Below are 21,775 nucleotides of genomic sequence, written 5' to 3' on the forward strand. Positions count from 1 at the left end.
ACCATTTTCTGTTGATTACATCGTAGACGGTGACTTTAAATTAAATTAAGATCCCTAAAAACCCAAGTAGCTCAACATAGGGAAAAGAATCATGACTCATAATCATTTCTATTGTGTGCTCCAGTAAGTTTTCTGTATACAGCTGGTATAAAGGTGCAATTCAGTTAATTTACCATCATCATTAAATGCAAATTAATCTTGATGTAATCTGACACTTACCATGAGCACCAAACCAACACAGGGCTTCACTCTGAAATCACCACAGTACTACAAGCTAACCTTTTTATCCAGAACAAAAGTACCAGTATTGTCATGCAACATTTCAACATCACAAAGTTACGTTTCAAGAGGTGAGATTAAGAGAAAATGTCTCCCCAACTTAAGATGTAAAAGGTCTTAAAAGCCACCCTTTTATGATTAAAGTGAGTGCTATGGAGGGTTTCTGTGTGTGATTTTGCTAATACTTCAGCTGCTTAAATTTAATCAAAATATAATCAAACATTAGTCTAATAAAATATAATTAGAAAAGTCGAATGAGAATTTAATCATTGGAATGAAATGTTTTTAATACCCGAGTTCTGACATTTTACTGATATTGTGTGTGTACTTCTTTGCTGGGACTGTTTGTGTCGATGGAGAATGTAAGTAAGTAAAACTGTATTTATATGGCACCTTTCTAGATAAAAAGATCACAAAGTGCTTCACACAGGGATGACAAAGTATAAAACAAAAACAGACAGAAGTTAACAAAATGCAATTCTAAAAAGACGTGTTTTTAGTTGTTTTTTTTAGTTGTCCACAGATCTTAAGCTCAGTGGGAGAGAGTTCCACAGTCTGGGAGCCACAGTGGCAAAAGCTGTGTCTCCCTTAATCTATCACCCCAGAACAGGGGTGACAGATTCTATCACCCCTGTTCTGGCCAACTTACATTGGCTTCCTATTAAATACCGAATTGATTTTAAAATTGTATTGTTTACTTATAAAATCCTAAACAATATGGCACCTGACTACCTAGCTGATCTCCTCTGTCTGTAGCCCTCAGAGAGCACTAAGATCATCGGGCCAACTGCTCTTAGTGCAACCTAGGTCTCGGCTGAAGACCAGAGGAGGCCGTGCCTTTGCCGTTGCCGCACCCAGGTTATGGAATATTCTTCCTCTTCATATTCGCGCATCAGATTCCATTCAGTCTTTTAAATCACGTCTAAAAGCGTATTTGTTTAACCTGGCATCCAAGGCTAATTAGGGTAATTTACATCTGGCTTTGCATTTAGATTATGTAATTATTTTATATTTTATTTATTTTATTTATATCTGTAATTTATATTTTATATTGTGACTTTTTATCTGTATCATGATTTTACTGGAAAGCACTTTGGTGTACTTCAGTCTTTAAAATGTGCTATATAAATACATTTTGATTGATTTTTGATTGATTAGTTCTCTGCCTTGTAGGCTGAATAACCAGTAGTCCCTGATCACATGACCTCAGAGACCTGCTGGGGACATAGGGCTGTGAAAGTTCAGTGATGTAGGCTGGCGCTTGTCCATGAAGAGCTCTAAAGGTCAGAACCAGAATCTTAAAATGGACTCTGAATTCGATGGGGAGCCAAAGCAGCTGTGTTAGCAACGGTGTCACATGAGAGTACTTAGATGTTTTGGTCAGAAGCCTTGCTGCAGCCTTTTGGACAATCTGTCGCTCCAGGGAGTCCTTGTTAGACATGTAAAGAGGGAATTACAGTAGCCCAATCGTGATGAAATGAATGCATGGACAACAATCTCCAGTTCAGTACGAGATACAATAGGGCTTCATTTAGAAACGTTTCTTAAATTATAAAAGCAGGACTGAACCAGAGATTTAACGTGAACATCCAGAGTGAGATCTGGGTCAAAAGTTACCTCTAGGTTCCTGATAGATGATTTCACAAATGTTGAAAGAGGACCAAGAGCATTCATTATGTCAGGTACATGTCTGTCAGGAGCACATACAAGGACTTCAGTCTTTCCTTCATGAAGTTGGAGGAAGTTGTTGGCCATCCGACCTTTGATGGATTCTAAGCACACATTTAGAATCTGCAGCTTAGAAACATCTTGGGGTTTAAAAGAAATGTATAACTGGATATCATCTGCGTCGCAGTGGCAACAAATGTCCTCAAAACGCCTCAAAATATGCTGGAGAGGAAGTGGATATATTAAAAACAATAAAGGCCCCGGCACAGAACCTTGTGGCACACCATAGGTGAGAGAAGTGGAAGATGACCTGTACCGAGAAACTGCCACAGAAAAATATCGTTCAGACAGATACGAGGAGAACCACTCTAAGGCAGATCCAGATACACCGACCCAATATTTCAGCCTCTCAAGCTGAATGTGATGGTTAACGGTCACAAAGGCCGACGTGAGGTCCAACATCAGGAGAACAGAACATTTTCCTGCATGTTAGACTGAAGACTGTTTCAGTAGAATGAGCTCTGCAAAAGCCAGACTGAAATTTGTCAAGGATATTGGGTTTGACGGTATTTTTGAAATTGGCCTGTAAGCATTTGGCAGCATTTTTAAAAATAAGCAGGGACTTTACCAGACACCGGTGAAGTGTCAAGTATGGTGAGCACACAGGGGCCGATAGACTGGAAGACATTTTTGAATAACGATGCAGGTAAAATGTCAAGTGAACAGGACGATGCTTTCATTGAAAACTACTTTTACCAGCTCTGGTAGTGAGATGGGTAAGAAACGTTCTAAGATAACAGGCCGAGCTGGAGAAGGAACCGACTATGCAGATGCTGATGGGGAATTTTTTTTTTCTTACATCACTATTTTTTCTAGAAAGAAAGAAAAAAAATGTAAACATGGCACACAGGCCAGATCTTGTCTGAACATGTCAGGATAACTAGGCAAATATTCAGAGAAAGTAACAAATTCAGACTTCAAAAAGGCGAGAAGAAGCATAAATGAGCCACATCTCTGTTTTATCTCAGTTTAGCAGATTCTTTATGTATGTATACATGAACCATTCTGAACATGTTTTGGTTTCTTAGGTGTTGTAAGAACATCCTGTTCCTCTTCAAAGTGTAATTTCCTGCAGCAACTTGACAGATGTCAAAGCGACAACAAACCACAACATCACCGCTTTAGCTTGTTTCACTTTACTGATCTGGAGCATGGCGAGTGCAGTGGAGAGGTTGCTGTGGGCCTGCATTATCCTGGATTCTGGTGTGCGCTCGATTTCACTGCCAGAAATCAGTGATTTGAAGTTCATTGAGGAATGTGTGAAGGAGCACAACTTGGCGCGGTCATCTGTCAGTCCCCCTGCTACCGACATGCTGTACATGGTACGTGAAGAAATGGCGTTTGTTTCCTCTCTCTAGTTCTGGAAAGCAGTAATAAAATCACAGTGAGTAAGCAGTGATAGAAAAAAATGACTTGTTCATGTCTTCTGTGATCTGTCTGCAGACTTTGTTGGGAATGAGGAGGTGAGGGAAAGAAAGTTATTAAAGCATGTACAGTTGTACAAAGCTTCATGCAACACATTCACAAAGCAGACTTGACGTTATTAAGCAGAAGTCAGAGGAAGTAATATAAAAGACAGACAAAGCCACCGATAGTCACAGATAGAAAAGATCTTCGGTAAGTAAAGAAATAAAGAACAGTTCGGTGACAACAAAACTGTGCAATAGATTGCACTCAAACTGCCTTTCTGGCATGGCTAAAGTGCACTGCAAATGTTGTGGCAAAAACCTCGCCACAAGTTTGGAAGTCGACTCAGCCATTTGACTTTTTACTTCTGCTTGTGTATCAAAAATAATGTACTGACTTAGAAAAACAGTGAGGAAGTCAGAAATGTGTATGCACGAAAATGAAACTAGCGTGTTAAAAAAAACTGAATTAACAAAAGATGAGGTCTAATGCTTCAAATCTTCTGTATCTGCTTATCCAGACGTGGGATGAGGCCTTAGCCATTACTGCAAAAGCGTGGGCAAAGCGCTGTATATTTGATCACAACATTTACCTCAAAGATGCTTCCCGCGTGCACCCTATCTTTCTCTCTGTGGGAGAAAACATATGGACAGCCTATCCACCATCACAATTTAATACAGCAAAAGCCATAAAGAGATGGGTGGATGAAGTAAAAGACTACAGCTACCAAAAGAACAGCTGCAATAAGGTTTGTGGCCACTACACACAGGTATGTGACCTTTCTACTGCATGCATAATGTGGAGAAAAAAAAGAGGAAAAAGTGAACCATGATTTTTATATTTTTCTGCATGTGACACTTTAACCTCTTTGGTCTTTGCAGGTTGTGTGGGCCAGCACCTACAAAGTTGGATGTGCAGTACAGCTGTGCCCAGATGGCATCAAGCACTTCACTAATGAAAAAGGTGTCCTCTTTGTATGCAACTATGCCACAGCGTAAGTTGAAAACATGTTTAAATAACACAGTGAAATTAGCAAATGAAAACTTTTGTCTCAGCAGGTTATTCTGGGCTGCCCTGAGTGTCATGTGAAAAAAGGAATTTGTTTATACGTATGTGTTATGCCGCAGTCAACTCATCCAAAATGCTGCTGTGAGAGTACCCACAGGAACTAGAGCCAGGGTGGAAACTCCAGGCCTCGAGGGCCGGTGTCCTGCAGGTTTTAGATCTCACCCTGGGTCAACACACCTGAATCAAATGGTTCGTTCGTTACCAGGCCTCTGGAGAACTGCAAGACATGTTGAGGAGGTCATTTAGCCATTTAAATCAGCTGTGATGGATCAAGGACACATCTAAGACCTGCAGGACACCGGCCCTTGTCATTGGCTCCCTGGCCCCGTCTTATCTCAAAAACCTTATGAAAAGTTACCTCCTTTGCACAGTGTCAGCTTAAAGCACTTGTTGCTGCTGAGTTTGCATCTTTTGCTGTGGAGTACAGCCAGACTTTTGACTGCTTCGCCTTGGGCATTTTTAATCTGTAGCTCTGCTCTAAAAGAATGTACGTACTTGGGCCCGCCTACTATCCTTGAAAAGGTAAAATGATTGGCTAGAATTCAAAGTGTGTGACATCTCAGGGAAAAAAAAGCACCGAAATAAAGCACCAAAATGTGCGCTGCTTGTCGGTCTGGTTACTACCGTTTATGTCAGAAGCGGTGCCACAATGGCACTGGATACGGTACCCATCCCTAGTCATAACTTCTTACCTGAAGTTCAGTTCACCTGACGCTCGGACTGGCGGCCACCTCGGGTCTCTGCTCCTCCTGCCTAACCTTTCCCTCATCCACCTGCTGGCCTCTGTGGAAGCTCCGCCATAGCCACCACCAAACAACTGAGTTATTTTTACACACCGGTCAGCATCTGGACAATCCAACACCTTTCATTGTTTATACCGTCACAAAAAAACCCTCCCAAAAAAATCATCGGCCCATAAAAACTAAAAATCACCATCGGCCCACCGGGCAGATGCCTGGTGGGCCGATGGCCAGTCCAGCTATGGTCTCTCCCTAACAATGTGATGCTGGATGTCTGCCGTTCTGAAACTCCTGTTTGCAGACTACAAAATCTTACCTGGGACAATGTGTTCTAACCCCGTTGTTTTATGGAAGTCATACAAACGAAAATAGTCTGTAAAAAATATCATTCAGTATGATTCAAAGGCGAAATTTTAAAGACTAAGGAAAGTTTAGGGCCAGTCTGCCTGGGCCAGGCAGATCCTCATGTACTAATGAGAAGTGAATGAACTAAAAAAGGGAGCAAGGGTGCAGTTACAATGATCTGAGACACTTTTTTAAAAATAATGTCTGTTGTTTTTATGAATGGCCACAATTAATTATGGGACAGTGTTTTCTCCTCCCCTTTCATAAAGGTCCAGTGTATCCTATGCTAAAGGAAGCATGTTTTTAGCAAGGATGTTTGCAGCTCCAGAATTGGAACAGCTCTTAGTATGGATGCCACACAGATACTCACAGGTCACTTCTCTCACTTTTAGGACCCTCCCTAAGCAGCATGGACTGTTGGAACGAACCCACTGTGTGTTAAGTTATTAATAATCTTTGGCTCTTTTCCATACCTTCACTTTTATCCTGTCCTTCTCCCCTAACCTTTTTTGTGGTATAAAGAGGTTACTATAAGCAGAAAGTACTGAGAAACAAATTAATATCACTGATTTATATGTTTTTCTGGGATCTTTTGACAATAACAATGAAAGAAAGAAACGTCATCTTTAAAATGACCCTATGTTGAAGCAAGCAGATGTGTGTGTGTGTGATAACGTGGGAGGCGGAGGTAAGATGATAAGGGGAAGTGAAGATAATTCCAGAAATTTTCCACCTAGAGTGTGGTGAGGTGACTGAGCCTCTGTTTCTTTTCTTTTACAGGGGTAATATAATCGGACAGCACCCATATGCATCTGAGGGGGGAGCCTGCTTGAGGTGCAGTGGCACTTGTGAGAATAAACTCTGTCGTAAGTATCAAGTGTCTCTGGTTCAGTGTGAAAAGTTGCTGCTTATCTTCAATCAAACCACAAGTTCAAATTTCAGCCCAGCTCATTTTAAAGATGTGAAAATTCTGATTAGAAATCAGCATGGATATTAACTCTTTAACACAGTGGGCCTCATTAACTGACATTTGCACAGTAATGTTCTTGCTGTCATTTTCACAAACCTACAGGATTCATGAATCGTGTCCTGTGTCAGCGAATGTGAATCATTGTAAATAAACAAGTTCATGCTTGCTGTCTGCGGGTTGTAATCTGCAACCTGGAATGTTCACCGTGCATGCTGCCCAGGCCCTCTGTTATAGGAAAACACATTTAGGGTGGTGTGAAGGAGCTCCAAGAGAAAAACTCTCATCCCTTCATCAAAAAAGCAGAATTCTGACTAAAGGAGGCCAAAAAAGTCAGTGTTTTCTTGGAAGTGACACTGGTTTTAAACATTTTTAAAGTATTTAATAATAATATAAAACCCCACTTGGACTGCATGTATCCCCTGAAACTAAAAAGAGAAAAGGTATGACATAAAAGCTGGTGTAGGACAAACTTATAAAAGACCAAACAAAAAGAAGGAAGCAGGTGGAGGACGGGGAGCACCTAATCTTCCACCATGACTAACCCCCTTATCTTTTTACCATGAACCATGAGGTCCGTTTTACATCCTCTCTTTAAATGACCGTAACTTGGTTACCGTTGCAAAATTCAAATGGTTTCAGAAAAAAGAGACAACAAGCTTCATGGTGATGTTCACTTTAGCACAAGGCAATCACAGGGTAGCGTGATTTTGGGCTCGAGAGAAAATTACTTTTTTTTCCTATTATAAGTCCAAGTAGCCTGTATGCTACTTGGATGATTAAGGATTAATGAATGCGGTAAAATACAGTTATTACTCACAGTCATTGAGCTGTGCGTTTACATCTTAAAAAATGTCACCTTGTTCTCTTGTGTCTTAATGTTGTTGCAGGTAGTCCTGAACGTGATTCACAGAAAAGTAAGTCTGATGGTGATTAAGCCAAAAAATAATAGCAGTGAAGGGTAAGGTGTAGCTCACATGGCTTTAAAAGTCCACAGCTGAAGTTTGTCAGTGTGTAGTAATGAAGTAAGCAGCACATTCCACTGCACTCAGAATTTGTCATAAAAACCATTTTTGCATTTCCAGGCTACAACTGGAGCCCAGACTGGGACACCTCGGATACCAGCAGCTCTAGCCCTGTCAGCGTTCTGATCGCTCGGCCGGTTGCCCTCAGCTTCACTTTCATTACAGCGTATGTAGTCCACTACTTCTACCCTGATGCATTCTGCTATGAATAAAGCAGCTTGGCCTGAGCAACACTGATTTCCTTTAGACATTAAGCAAATTATTCTGTCCATGTGAGGCTTAGGCCCACAAATGGAACATGTATGAAAATTAATAAAATTACTTTTATCTCTGCTTAATTATTATCAACTATCAACTCCACTATCAGTCTCACATTATAGCACCAACAACAAAGTCAGTGCTCAAAAGTAATCTTTCATTTGACAGCACGTTTAAGGTGGTCAGGCCAGAGATGAATGGCCAGACCGCTACGAGCTGATGACAACAGTGACTTGGCCACGCGTTCAAACCGGGGCGTGCATAAGAGCATTTTTTAATGCACAACACAAACCTTGTATCAGTTGGGCTCCAGTAAGAGCAGAATGGGGGATTTGCACCATTCATGTACAGACAAGCAACTGTGTGATGCTGTCATGTCCAAGGACCAAGATCTGTGGTCACTAGGTGGTCCAGCACGTGGTTAACGTCCACGATACTCCCAAAAGTATTCGCTCATTTGCTTTCACACACATATGAACTTGAGACTTGAGTGACATCCAGCTGCAGAGTGGGGGGCACAGTTAGGCTCAGTGGGGGAACAGGCGACCATATGGCTTATAGCCAGAGAGCAGTAAGCCTGGGTTCAACTCTTCTAGGAAGGCTTTCCACAAGGTTAAGGAGTTTTATTTTAAATGGGAATTTGTGGCCATTCTTCCAGAAGCCCATTTGTGAGGTCAGACACTGATGTTGGATGGGAAGGCCTGGCTCGCTGTTGCTAATTCATCCCAAAGGTTTTCTGTTGGACTGAGGTCAAGACTCAAGTCAAGTTTACTCACACCTCATTTGCTTGTCCAGGTCTTTCTGGACCTTGCTTTGTGCACTGATGCACAGTCATGTTGGAACAGTCCCTAAACTGCTCCCACAAAGTTGGGGCCATGAAAATGTCTGTAGTGATCGACTCTAAAGAAAGATGGTGATCTCTGCGTACTCTGCGCCTCGCCACTTTGATGTAATACCAATCAACAGTTTACTGTGAAATATTTAGGAGCATAGCATTCCTGAGAGCAATCCATTCTTTCACAAATACAGGTAGAAGCAATCTGCATGCCCAGATACTTGACTTAATACACCTGTAGCCATGGAAGTGATTGGAATGCCTTATTCCCATTATAGTGCAAATCAAAGAAAGCACTTCAGAAGGCAAAAAGGGTCCAACCCAGGCCTTGAAAGGTGTGCCTAATAATGGGTGTATTTCTTTAAGGGTTTGGAGACTGGGCATCTATGGTAACACAGCAAAAATGGAAATTAAGGGAAATGTAAGAAAACAAGACCTAGTTTATTTAAAAAAGAAAAAATAACTCCTTTAATTTTACATTTTTTTCCCTCTGGAAATAATTAATAGCAAGCGAGTCAAACAGAAGGAAAAAACCAACACATTCCCGTCACTGTGTAACACTGTAAAAAGGAAAGTCAAGACAGACGAAGCATCATCTTGATCCACGCTCTACACATTCACTGAAATTCTTCTTGCTGTGAGCTCAGAGTCTTTTCTCTGTCCAACAAGTGCCACAGCACAGGGAACAGTGCACAGTTAGCCTTTGCTTTTCGCTTTGTTGCTCTTCTTCTTCTTCTTTTCAGTGGTGCTGCTGGTGGGAGGTGCAGGGTTTAATGGTGGAGCACCCAGTTTCTTTGTTTTGGCTTTTTTTACTTTGTCCTTTATAGCTTCGATGTCCAGCTTGCCTTCTGTAGGAGCTGTGGATACATAGATGAGACAAGAATGGACAAATTAAGGGCAAAGCTATACCAAGTGCTCAAGCATCCAGGTTTTTCCTTTAATTTGTCACTGCTAGGTTCTGAGATCAGTGCTTGTTTTAATATTTCTACCTTTAGCAGTCTTCTTCATCAGAGGCTTCTCTTTAGGAGGAATGAAGGCTTTGTTCCGCTCTTCTTGCTTCTTGGTCAGTGCGGTGGCCTGTTTCACCTACAAAGAGGAAGGAAGTTTACAAAGGCGACGTTACACAATGCTTGGTTGCTGCCACTGAAACTCAAAAGCAGCCTGAAGAAAACCGAAAGAGACAAAGCCACCATAAATTCTCACCTTGATTTCTTCCATCTTCTTCCTTTTCTTCACACTCTCCCGCAGGAAGAATTCTCCTGTGGCCAGCTCCTGGTCAACCTGCATAGGAAGTCCACATATTTCAAACGTACTTTAAATTGCCTCAACATGCAATTTAGTCTCAGCGGTTGTGTGTGTTTGTTATACATTAGAAACACTGAAATTCTTCAAACATGCTTCCCCTGACCTTGCTCTCTGGCTGTGGAGGAGGGAACGGGGTGTACTCCTTCTTCACGCTCTTCTTCTTGGGTTCCTTGCGCTTGGCAAGATTCTTGTGTCGGAACTTGGGCAGAAAGCGCTCCCAGTTTTGCATCCGCAGTTCGGGGTCTTTGGACAGCTCCCGTTTGATCATCAGAGTCTGATGGTTGCAGCCGTGGGTGGTGGTGATGGAGGGGCAGAACAGCAGTTATAAAGATGCAATACTTTGGTCATGTTGTGTATTTACACCTTATGTAGTGACTGCAGTAAAATGCTGTTTTATTAAAGACTGCACTGTGCAAAAGTCGCTTATTTCGTTTTTTGCTAGAAAACTGGGAAATAAGTGCAGCGGTAAGTGGAGGGATTTACTGAAATGTGCAAACATAAATGGAAACCAACGAAACCAAAGAACATTTCCAACAAGTCAACGTCTCAGAGGAAATTCCAAGGCTCTTCTTTTGTTCTGTTCACAAGATGATCCCACACAGTTTGAATAACACTGATCTGCTTTTCCATCAGATATGCTTTTCCTGCATTGGCAGTGAGTTTGAGATCGCTGTCATGTCTTCCAGATGGTATTGCATGACAGCTCAGAATCTGAAGGTATTTTTCTGCAATCAGCAGACCACCACCAATTTTGACGAGACCTCCACCACTGAAACCACGACAGAACTAGGGCTGCTCAATTAATCGAATTTTAATCACGATTACGATCTGGGCTTTCAACGATCATTAAAAATGACTGAGCCGATTATTAGCCCCTCCCTCGTGCTTTACTCTCGCGCTGCTCTGTGTGGCAAATCCAGCGCACCTCTCTGCATTTCGAACACGTGTCACAACAATTAAGAGCAGCCAGTGTTGCCAACTTAGCGACTTTGTCGTTATATTTAGGGAGTTTTCAGACCCCCTTAGTGACTTTTTTTCTAAAAAGCGACTAGCGACAAATCTGGCGACTTTTTCTGGTATTATTGGAGACTTATTTATGACGTGAAAATGCGTATCGCTCTTACTCTCAACAAGCAGCGGGTGCTGCCGTGGGCACCTCACCCGTGCCAAAGCTCTCCCAGGCGGAGGATAGTCCTCCCCCGCTGTTATCAGGGCAGGAGATGTTCACACCCATGCGTCCAAAGGGCAAATGAATCGCGCATGAGTGAAGCCGCTGCTCCCGCACTGACTCTAACGCAGTCAATTCTTCTTCTACTGTTATGCTGTTTTGTGGATCACAAGGTTTAAAACTACTTATAAACAAACACTCTCACACACAAACTAACTCCACCAGAGCGCCTATTTCGGGTCACTTTTGCCAGTCCAGGCCCGGATAAAGGAGCAGGGTTGGAATTGTGACATTAAAAAACAATAATTGCTAAAATAAATTTAATTTGTAGTTCTAAATAAATTCTAACTGCTTTTAGGACGTTTTTTACTCACTTTATGTCTCTTCCACGATGTTATTTCTCTCTCCAACAACGTAGGTTACAATTACATTAGCATGACCAATTATACAAATTAGGCGATGACGTCATTTGGCGACTTCTAGCGACTTTTAGGACAACCAATAGCGATTTTCCTTACTGAGGAGTTGGCAACACTGAGAGCAGCGGTCTCCAACCTTTTTTGCGCCACGGACCGGTTTATGCCCGACAATATTTTCACGGACCGGCCTTTAATGTGTCGCAGATAAATAAGACAAAATAAAACTAGTACTGGTACCGAAAAAAAGAAAATTTATTCATAACACACGTGAAAAGACCCAGGAAAACTGAGTAAACGATAAAAACGATAACAAAATAACGCTGAAAACCGATAAAAACCCTGAAAAATATACATTTCACACCTGAGCCTCAACTCTCGCGGCCTGGTACCAAACGACTAACGGACCGGTACCGGTACGAGGCCCGGGGGTTGGGGACCGCTGATTAAGAGGACCCGAGGGAAGCTCGGAAAGCTGAGCAGTAGTTATTTGGAGAGGAGAGTGACGGCCGCTGGTTGAAAAGAGAGGTAAAAAAAAACTTCAGTGGTGTGGAAACATTATGGGTTGGCGGAGTCAGACGTGGATCAAGTGGACAAAGTGTGTAAACTTTGCTACAGTGTAGCTGCACCACAGAGCAACACTGCAAAGTTCACTAAACAGATGTTTACATTTTTCATTTATTTTTTATATTGCAAACATTTGCACTGTTATCAGTATTTGCACACTATTTTATGACAATCTTTAAAGTCATTATTCAATACATTGTTATTGTTAAATAAATATCGTCAAATAATCGAGATCTCAATTTCAGTGAAAATAATCGTGATTATCATTTTTGCCATAATCGAGCAGCCCTAGACAGAACCTCCAGTGTGTTTTACAGACGCTGGAAACTCACTGTTGTATCTCTGTCCTAACCTCTAATACGAGCAGGAACATTTAGAGTTTCAATCCATCAGACCTGTTGACATTTTTAGTTCAGGGCTTGTGTAATTTAACCCTTTTTCCCAGTTAATTTCCCTTAAGAATAGCTTCTTCAAAGCCTGGAATACTTCAGTTAGAAGGTTTTCAAGGAGGCATTATGTTGATGCCTGAACCAGCTCAACAGGCTCCCTTTGATGTTCTGTTCAGGAGGAATATTTTTCTGTTGTAAAATATTGGAAAAACATTCCTATGAAAATGATCAGGTACCTCGACTGTAAAGGAATGAGGGAAGAAAAGACCCCATGAAAAGAAATGTAGAGCTACTATTCACACTTTTACAAGAAAGTCTGGCTCCATGGAAGTAAAATATATTAAAATGATGGCTGGCTAAAGACTTCTGCACAGTGCTGTAAGCTGTAACTACTGGTTAGGCAATTTAAATAACATTCTGTGACTCATACAAAACAGGAAGTCCTATTTTAAATAGTCAGCTCTGTGAAGCATGCTCTTTCATGCCCTCAGCTCTGGGCTGAGCCAACCTTGGCGTGCAAACCCAGAGAGATGGACTTCAGTCAGGAAATCAAGAACAAGGATGGAAAACATCATCACTGGGCATAAATGCAGCGCAGTTTCACTCTGACTATTGTTTCTGCAGCAGTTTGAACACACCTTGATGTTGTAAATGGGATGAATGTTCTTCATGGTGTCCAACACCACTTTACGAACCTGAAAAGCAGAGGCAGAAGAAAATCATAAATGCTTCAACATTCTTTGTCTCATTACAGTAACAGTTCACCTCTCCATCAGGTTTAGCTAAACCCAAACTGAAGAGCGTTTGTATTACACCAACAACTTCTCTCTTTTACTCCCACGCATGAACCCACACAGTGGGCTCAGATGTTTAGCTGTCAGGAGGTTCTGTATACCCTGATGTCACAGGATAAACAAACACACTAAAGTAGTCAGCGTAGGCACCTTTTCATTAATACAACTGATCTTATTATGTTTAGTCGCCCATTACTGACAGTCTTACCTCCTTTAATCCGCTGTAGGGTCCCAGTGCAGACACCGTGTTCCCCTGCACCATCACATAGCAGTTGGTCAGTAATTCCAGTGCCTGCAGAGAAGCAACAGGCAACATGAAGCACACAGACAGAACTTCAAAAGAAATCATCTGTTAACGAGAGTTGCAAAGACACATGGGCCGATAAATGCTGCCACCTACTGACGTTGATTCAAAAGTACACAACACAGACTTGTTTACATTGCAGACTGGTGAAAATCAGTGACACAGATGCACAATTCATGATTTAGAAACAAATTGGATTCTCCTACTTTTTCCTAACATCCATCACAACACTCTGTGGAAGCCGTGATTAACTTCAGACAGAAAGACCTCAGAAAGCTGGACTCTGGTGTGACTCACCTTTAGGGTGGAGCCTTTGGGGCCAATGAGTCGCTGCCTTCGCTTCACAAACCGCTCTCTACTCCTCACCATAGTGCCAATTTTGATGATGTCACAGGCGATGTCATCCTGTAATATTCTTACAGCCTGGAGGCAACAACACATCACTGAGGTATCAAAAAGTCTGCATCACTCTGAGTGCTTAGTGACAGCAATCACACACATACTCGAAAACAAAGGATGAAATCTACATGTTGTGCATGCTGCAAACTGGCACAGTAGTGTTACCTGTTCAAATGGCACACTCCTCGCCAGCAGCTTAATAAGATCTCTGGCTCTCACAATGGCATAAGGGTCAAAGGTCTTCTTAGTGGTGCAGACTGTCATGCTGCCTTCTATTAGGTCCAAAGAAGGTTTAATGTGCTGAGAACAACAACAAATGATTCAGTATGTGAACAGCTCAGGTCGGCAATTCAGCCTCGTAAAGCTGCCAATGTAAGAGCCAACTTAACACTTAACTGTGAGAAAATGTTACAGAGGAGAGAAATAATGTGTGATAATAACTGGGGATGTGGCAGTGTTCAAAATGAATTCAAATATAGTTCAGCTGTAGGACTTTCTGACACTGTGGACCGTGGCCTTTGCTGAAAGATACAAAGAGCTTACAAAGCATCAAAGAAGTCTCACTGCTTAAAGGTGTCGTGGGCATCTTTAAACAGTGACACATTCCACAATTTCCAATGCTGACCACACAACCTCCTGAGAGGTTGTGTGGTCAGCATATGTTGTTGTAGCGATTTGGCCGAGTAAAAGAACACAAACTAACACATTTGGACCACTAGTGCTGAATTTCTCATTTCTATTCCTCCGCTTACAAGATTTCAGTGTTTTTTCATTTGAACTTACAGGTGATAGGTCACAATAAAATTTTAAAACCCTGAAATAATTTATCCTGGAACCTTTTTTACATTGTAAATCTGTTAACAGGGGAGTGCAGACTTTATATCCACTATATGTGTACATTAATACAAGATAGCATACAACCTGATTAGACTAAAGAAAGTGGTAAAAAAAAAGGTTGACTTTCTTCATTGAGCTACATTATAATTGAGATACAGCTGACAGACAAGTATTATCATCTGTGTTCAGTGCAAGCAGCTTGTTCTGACTCACCACCTCTCCTAAAGCCTTCTCCACCAGAGGCCAGCACTCTTTCAAGTAGGCCTCCCTGTACTTGGGGAAGAGGGTGGCAAAGCTACTCTCCTCCAGCAAACCGCGGGGGTTATCCTCTTTGGTGAACAGTGGCTCCTTCCATCCATCGGGAACTGTCAGGAGTTCGGATTCATCCACTGCAGGACGCACGTGAAGTCACGTTACTACAACGTTACTACAACGGAGGCATGGACTACCAACACGAGGTATACTTAAGCAAAGGGAACAGGGTGAGTTAGAGACAGAATATTGAAAAGATATACTGAAGGAACGCGGAGAACAGTCCACTGACTAAAATAAGACACGTTTGAAATTCTCATCATCGACGTGTTCCCCTGGCTGAGGCGACTCAGGCTGCAGACTTTGGAAACGTGTTTGAATCCCGGCAGGTAATAGCTAGCTGCCCGGCGTCACTTGTCAGTTTAAGTATGTGAAAAGTAAATGTTCGGGTTATTTTTTCTTGATGCGACCATTTAGCGAGTGAGGGTAACTGCACTCACCAAACAATCTGTTTACAATGCGAGAGCCGCCATGCTAGCAGAACTCCAGCATGGCTCGCAGCCGTCGTCTAAAGCTGGGAAACAATCCTGTTGTTCACGCGGGACGGCTCGCTGGTGTCACTTAACCTCATCTGACGCGAAACAATCAAACTCACCTTGGCTTTTAGTCTTCTTCGATTTTTTCCCCGTTTGCTCCTCACTCACGCCGTCACTGGCTGTGGAGGACGCCATTGCTGAGAAGAAACGGAAGTGACGTACAGTACTCTTCCTGGTGCAACCTGGAGCGTCTACTAAAATAAAAATAAAAGCTTTCTAACATCTCACCTGTTTGTTTTTATTCAGGCAAACATGGATACCATTTTTAATGATTGAGCGATTAAGCTTGTGTTTCTGTCATGTAGTGATTGTGCTTAACTGTACGAAGCTTACTGTGTGAATGCTGTAGGCATTCTCTGTGTGTGTGTGTGTGTCCCAAATTAAAGGTAAAAACATACACACACTCTGACACACAGATGCAAACGCACAGATAGATTCCTTGCATGCGTCTTCAGCATTACTGGGTTTCTGCAGCTCCTGTTTTTCGTGTTTAATCCATCCGGCACACAAGCAATTAAACACTATGAATCTGTTCCACAATATTTGCAGTCACTTTACAATGGGTCACTTTAAAAAGGCAGTCACGGATCACCACTATAGCATTTTGACAATATTTTGACAGTATTTGAATAAAACTGTTTCCTGTAGCCTAAATACGTCTCTGTACCTGAATAGAACTAAAGCTTTTTCTCATAGGGTTAATAATATGTCTACCAACTATTTCACGTCCACATTACTGCTGAGAGTTATTCCAAAAGCTTCCTTTAGTGGCTCTTCATCAGAATATTTATTTACTTGTTGACATGAAAATCAGTCACTGTGTATTTTTAACACCTAAAATTCAATGTGATGCCATTATCCTGCCAAACAACATAAAAGTCTCCAAAACGGTTAAGTATGGAACATATTATAAATGGAAAATCTTATATTGCACTCTAAGCACAACAAATGTGAAATGGCAGGAAAGATCAGTGCTCTGTTGCTGTATGCAGAGTACATGTGTACATTTTTCGGAGTACCAAAAAACACATTGCCTTTGCAGACTGATGATCAAACACAGAGATAGAGGTCGCAGAAAAATTACAAATACCTGCACGTTGCTGTCTTATGTCATTCAGTCACCTAAAGGTGGTAAGTTTGACCTTTGTCATCATGACTAGGTCTGCATGCCTACTGTAAATGCACCGATTTCCAGTCATGTGACTGGCTGATTTGTCTTAATGAGCAGTTGAGCAGCTGTACCTAAGTTACCTGATTTTAGTCATTAGGCCTTTTATAAAGTATTACTGCCATTTGTGTCTTAATATTTCTAGTAACACTACTGTAACTGCAGTGAGCACGTGAGACATCCCTTTTTATGGAAAAGGAAGGAAAAGTCATATTTATTATTATTACACGACTGTTTGTGCTGACTGAACAGGCTCAGGCTGAAGCAGTGCAGATCCTGGCCTATTTTCAAGTATCATTAAAGTTACCACGTGTTTAAATGTCACCATTAGATGTCAGTAGATTGCAGATTGCAGTCAATTCAGGCACTTTTCTTACCCCTCCTGACTCAAGTGCATAAACCGATCTACGTTAGCTCTGGTAATTCTGACGATCGTTCAGTAATTTTTTGTTTATTCTCTTTATTTGCTTTTTGGAGAAGTGAAGTTACAAAAAGCTCTTCAAACAAATTTGCTTTGGTGGAGAGAAAACAACCGTTGTAGACTGTTTGGGGTTACCTTTTATAAATGTGGGACTAGTATTGAATTTTCAAAAGTGAAGTGAGTTCTTCTGACCAGGTTCAGACCAGGATGAACACAAGTATGATACTGAACCCACTAGAGAACCGCTCCCAGCTGTGGGTTCACCTCCTCCTGCTGAACTCATAGAGAAGCAAACAACCAGTCCAGGGACAGACTCTAACGTAGCATCACTTTCATCGGTCACTCCTGACCTCCTGTGAAGCATGACGAATGTGGCCTCTCTAAATATGAGTAACTAAGAAAACATGTCAGTAGGCATCCTAGTAGTTAATGACTTAATTATTTGGGGTATTATTGCTATAAAAAATAATATTAACAGTATTATTATTATTGTGCTTCTGGCTTTAGGCTCTACTGATAACGCAGAGGTCTCTTCTTCCTCTGGGCTGTTTAAAGGGCCAGTTTATCCAAAGCTGTGTATATACCAGCTGCTGTCAGGCTTCAGATAAATAAACATAAATAAACATCAGACTGTCAAAAGAGCTCATCTGTGCGAGACCACCGAGCTGAGAGCATTTTCAGGTCCAGATCCCCCGTACGCCATCGTTGGAGAGCAGTTAAAGTTTTTCTTCCCGACTGTGATTTGAAAACGTCGAAATGGAATCAAGTCAAGGAATCTATAAACCTATCAGGGTATGTGACCGTTTTAGTTTTTACTGCATTTCAATAATTTGAAGAATTTGTTGTAGTTTTAAAAGTTGACAAACTGAGAATCATTTTAAGTAACAATGACTAAATTGCTATTTCTTTGACAGGTGTTGTTCAACACACCGATTTATGAAACTGCTGTAAAGATTTGCTGGCATCTTCCGGGCTACAGGACTCAGGTTAGACCCAGATTCATGCAAACCAAAGCTGACAGAAAATATCAGGTCATTTCTGAGAGTGGTGGTGATTAAATGTCTCCTTTACTTTTAGATTGCGATTATGACGGAGTTTCTCAGACTTCAGCAGGAAGATCTAATTCCACCGAACCTCACTGCTGAAGATCTGAGAGATCTTTTGGTGGAGAAGAGCAGGGAGACACTCAGAGAGCAGTGAGTTACTGTCACATCTGAAAGTCTGTTTGTGATGACGTGTAAAACCTCTGCTTTGCTCTCTTTTGAAGGCTGTGGGAGTTTGAATTAGAGGATTTTGAAGAAGAGGAAGCCAAACCTCTTCTAAGGCTGGTAAGACGAGAAAACCCACAAGACTTTTTTTTCATTATGTTCACATAACCTTTAAACATAAGCGCACTGTAAATGTGTTTTCTGTTTCAGGTGTGGGCGGTGAACGTCATCAATAAAATGAGGGACGTTGAATTTGAAGCCAGAATGCTTCTTCAGTTCCCAGAGGCCGTGCCTCCTAAATTTCAGTGAGTCACATGTATACAGTCATTAACCCTGTAAGACCCAACCCATCAAAAAACAGCCAGAAAATTCAGATTCTTTGGAACTGAGATGTTTATTAACCCTTTAAACAAAAGCCACAAATTAGTTCTTTGCTATGTCATGTTGTGTATGATTTACTTTTATCATGTATTTATCATATTTTTTGTATCGCATTTGATACACTGGGTGTTTTTGGCAACTTTTTGTTAACGACAATGTTAATTTTAGACAAAAAAAACTTTTGTCCATAATATTTTGAAATTATAGCAAGTATTGATCATGTTGATGAGATAAGATAAGATAAGATAAGATAACCTTTATTAGTCCCACACGTGGGAAATTTGTTTTGTCACAGCAGGAAGTGGACAGTGCAAAAGTTATGACGCAAAAATTAGAATACAATAAGAATAAATACAGTACACAGCTGTACAGAATAGAATAAAATAATATACTATATACAGTAGAATAAAATAGAATAAAAATATACAATAAGATAAAAATAGAATACGAATGCTATATACAACTGAGTAAAAATACAACGATGCCAGAAAAGATTATTGCACTTAGTGTTATTGCACATGTGTGGATGTGTGTGTTTGTTCAGTTAAAGTCTTTGTTGTGGAGTCTGACAGCAGTGGGGAGGAAAGACCTGCGAAATCTCTCCGTCCCACACCGTGGGTGCCGCAGTCTCCCACTGAAGGAGCTGCTCAGTGCTGTCACAGTCTGCTGCATGGGGTGGGAGATGTTGTCCATCAGGGATGACAGCTTAGCCGCCATTCTCCTGTCACTCACCACCTCCACTGGGTCCAGAGGGCGTCCTAGAACAGAGCTGGCCCTTCGGATCAGCCTGTTCAGTCTCTTCCTGTCCCCAGCAGAGATGCTGCTGCCCCAGCAGACCACACCTTAAAAGATAGCAGAAGCCACCACAGAGTCATAGAAGGTCTTCAGGAGTGGGCCCTGCACTCCAAACGACCTGAGTCTCCGCAGCAGGTACAACCTGCTCTGCCCTTTCCTGTAGACGGCGTCTGAGTTATGAGTCCAGTCCAGTCTGTTGTTCAGATGAACACCAAGGTACCTGTAGCTGTCCACAGCCTCAATGTCCATACCCTGGATGTTCAGTGGTTGCAGTGGAGAATGCTTGTGCCTGTGGAAGTCTACCACCAGTTCCTTGGGTTTACTGGCGTTGATCTGGAGGTAGTTCAGCTGGCACCAGTCCACAAAGTCTTGAGTCAGACCTCTGTACTCCTTGTCGTCCCCATCAGTGATGAGGCCGACTATTGCAGAGTCATCAGAGAACTTCAGATCGAGGTCTCAGAAACTCATGTATGATACAAAGGTGGTTACAGGGTTAACAGTCCAGCTACAGTGTTTCAATATTTAAGTGATGCTTTGAATATGTTTAAAAGATACCTCTTATCATGTTTTTCTACAGAGCACCTAAACTCCTGAGCGTGGTGAAGGATTACGTTGAAATCCTAAAAGAGAAGCAGCAGGAACAGCATAACAGCAAACTGCTCACCGTGCAGGAGGTAGTGATCGAGGTAGTTCCCCGTGTTCTCCAGAGCTTCTGGGAGCTTCCTCCTCGTCCCCTCCTAAACATGGCCTCCCAGAGTCTAAGCATCCTCTCCACGAGTGTCACCAAGGCCACTTTAGATCGTGTCTCCAGGAGTCTCACGGCGATGGAAACACAGGCCATCTTCACCCGCTCCATCCGAGACGATATGGTCAACAGCATCCTGACGGAGATCAGGCAGAAATTTCCTCAAGAAATTCTGTCTATCAAAGTTGCAAACTTTGCACCAGTGTTGCTGAAGACCATTGCTGATGTAGCAATGATCCAGATATGTGAAATCTTTGAGCCCCCTTCAAGTCTTCCTGATGTGAAGAACACAAATGGAGAGCGCTCCTCTGACGGTCTTTCAATGGCAAATGTTCCACCAGCCGAAGGATCTTTTTCAGAAAGTGTTCCAGAGCCTGACGTTCCCTGTGAGGAACTTCTTGCTGAAAGGGCATCCAGTCTGAGTTTTCAAGACCTTACGATCGAAGGAGCTCTTTCCGAAAGTGTGCAAGAGCCTGACGTTCCCTGTGAGGAACTTCTTTCTGAAAGTTCTTCTAGTCTGAAGGCTGAAGACCTTACGATTGAAGGTCTTTCGGAAAGTGTGGCAGTGGCTGACGTTCCCCGTGAAGAACCCTATGCAGAGTCCAAATCCAGTGTTAAAGGCGAAGAGCATAAGATCAAAGGATCTCGTTTGGAAATTGGGCCAGTTCCTGATGTTCCCTGTGAGGAACCTTTTCCTGAACCCGAATCCAGTATGAAGTGCAAAGACCTTCAGATCAAGAAGAAGAAAAAGGGCTTCTTCAAAAGACTGAGAAGTCTGCTCTGCTGTTGTTGCAGACCAAAGGACACCGACTGACATTGAAACTGTGACCCAGTGTTGGTGTTCCAGTAACTGTAAATATGTAAATATGTTCCTTGATGATTGCTGTTCATGATTTTGGGGTTTCTTAAGTTTTCAGTGGGCTGGGTGTTTTTTCCCCCCTTCGTGTTCTTTACTTAATTATTGTTCATAGTTCCTGATTTGTTTTCCTAGTTTTTAGTTTCTGGAGTTCAGTTGAGTTGCTATATGAGTTTTGAGGTTTTTGTGATATTTATCCCTAATGAAGATGTTTTTCCAGCAATAAAAGCTGCTGATTTAAGTTTCATTCCACCTAAGAGTCCTGTGTTTGGGTCCTACTACCTGCCTGTCACAACACACCATGACAGTTTGACCAGTTTTATGAACTCATTCATATTTCTACACGAGTCTCCATCTAGATTCAAGATTTTTTTTTCCCTTTCAAACATTTATGTCTCTTATGGTTCTCAAAATACTTCCACAAGTCCAGTAAGATAACACATTGATGGTATTCATTTAATACAATTTCAACCCATTCTGATAACATATGAACAACAGTAACTGAAACTGGTATATAAAATG

General features: G+C 41.8%; 3 protein-coding genes across 4 annotated transcripts; 2 read left to right on the forward strand and 1 right to left on the reverse strand.

Moving 5' to 3' along the window:
* Positions 1-3,088: 3,088 nt before the first annotated feature.
* Positions 3,089-9,081, forward strand: glipr1a (GLI pathogenesis-related 1a). 2 transcript variants are annotated; one of them, XM_085251542.1, is made up of 6 exons: positions 3,089-3,329; positions 3,935-4,183; positions 4,296-4,408; positions 6,348-6,433; positions 7,425-7,451; positions 7,620-9,081. In XM_085251542.1, the coding sequence occupies exons 1-6, from the start codon at positions 3,159-3,161 to the stop codon at positions 7,769-7,771; spliced, it is 798 nt and encodes a 265-aa protein (XP_085107668.1). In that variant the 5' UTR covers positions 3,089-3,158; the 3' UTR covers positions 7,772-9,081. The 2 variants fall into 2 exon arrangements, with proteins under 2 accessions (XP_085107668.1, XP_085107669.1); XM_085251543.1 differs by having other exon boundaries at positions 3,935-4,162.
* Positions 9,082-9,092: 11 nt separating this feature from the next.
* Positions 9,093-15,848, reverse strand: krr1 (KRR1 small subunit processome component homolog). The gene is made up of 10 exons (XM_085251544.1): positions 15,739-15,848; positions 15,045-15,220; positions 14,160-14,294; positions 13,893-14,018; positions 13,500-13,583; positions 13,136-13,192; positions 10,061-10,231; positions 9,856-9,933; positions 9,642-9,738; positions 9,093-9,509 (listed from the first exon to the last, which is right to left on the reverse strand). Exons 1-10 carry the CDS (start codon positions 15,812-15,814, stop codon positions 9,349-9,351), a joined length of 1,161 nt encoding a protein of 386 aa, XP_085107670.1. The 5' UTR covers positions 15,815-15,848; the 3' UTR covers positions 9,093-9,348.
* LOC146554879 (uncharacterized) lies at positions 15,132-21,448 on the forward strand. The gene is made up of 6 exons (XM_085251541.1): positions 15,132-18,060; positions 18,183-18,254; positions 18,346-18,464; positions 18,536-18,596; positions 18,687-18,781; positions 20,230-21,448. The coding sequence occupies exons 1-6, from the start codon at positions 18,025-18,027 to the stop codon at positions 21,209-21,211; spliced, it is 1,365 nt and encodes a 454-aa protein (XP_085107667.1). The 5' UTR covers positions 15,132-18,024; the 3' UTR covers positions 21,212-21,448.
* Positions 21,449-21,775: the final 327 nt, after the last annotated feature.

This window comes from Mchenga conophoros, linkage group LG17 (genome assembly GCF_057382185.1).
Source record: "Mchenga conophoros isolate Kocher_MC1m ecotype Shallow Benthic linkage group LG17, M_conophoros_male_GT1.1, whole genome shotgun sequence".
Classification (NCBI taxonomy): domain Eukaryota; kingdom Metazoa; phylum Chordata; class Actinopteri; order Cichliformes; family Cichlidae; genus Mchenga; species Mchenga conophoros.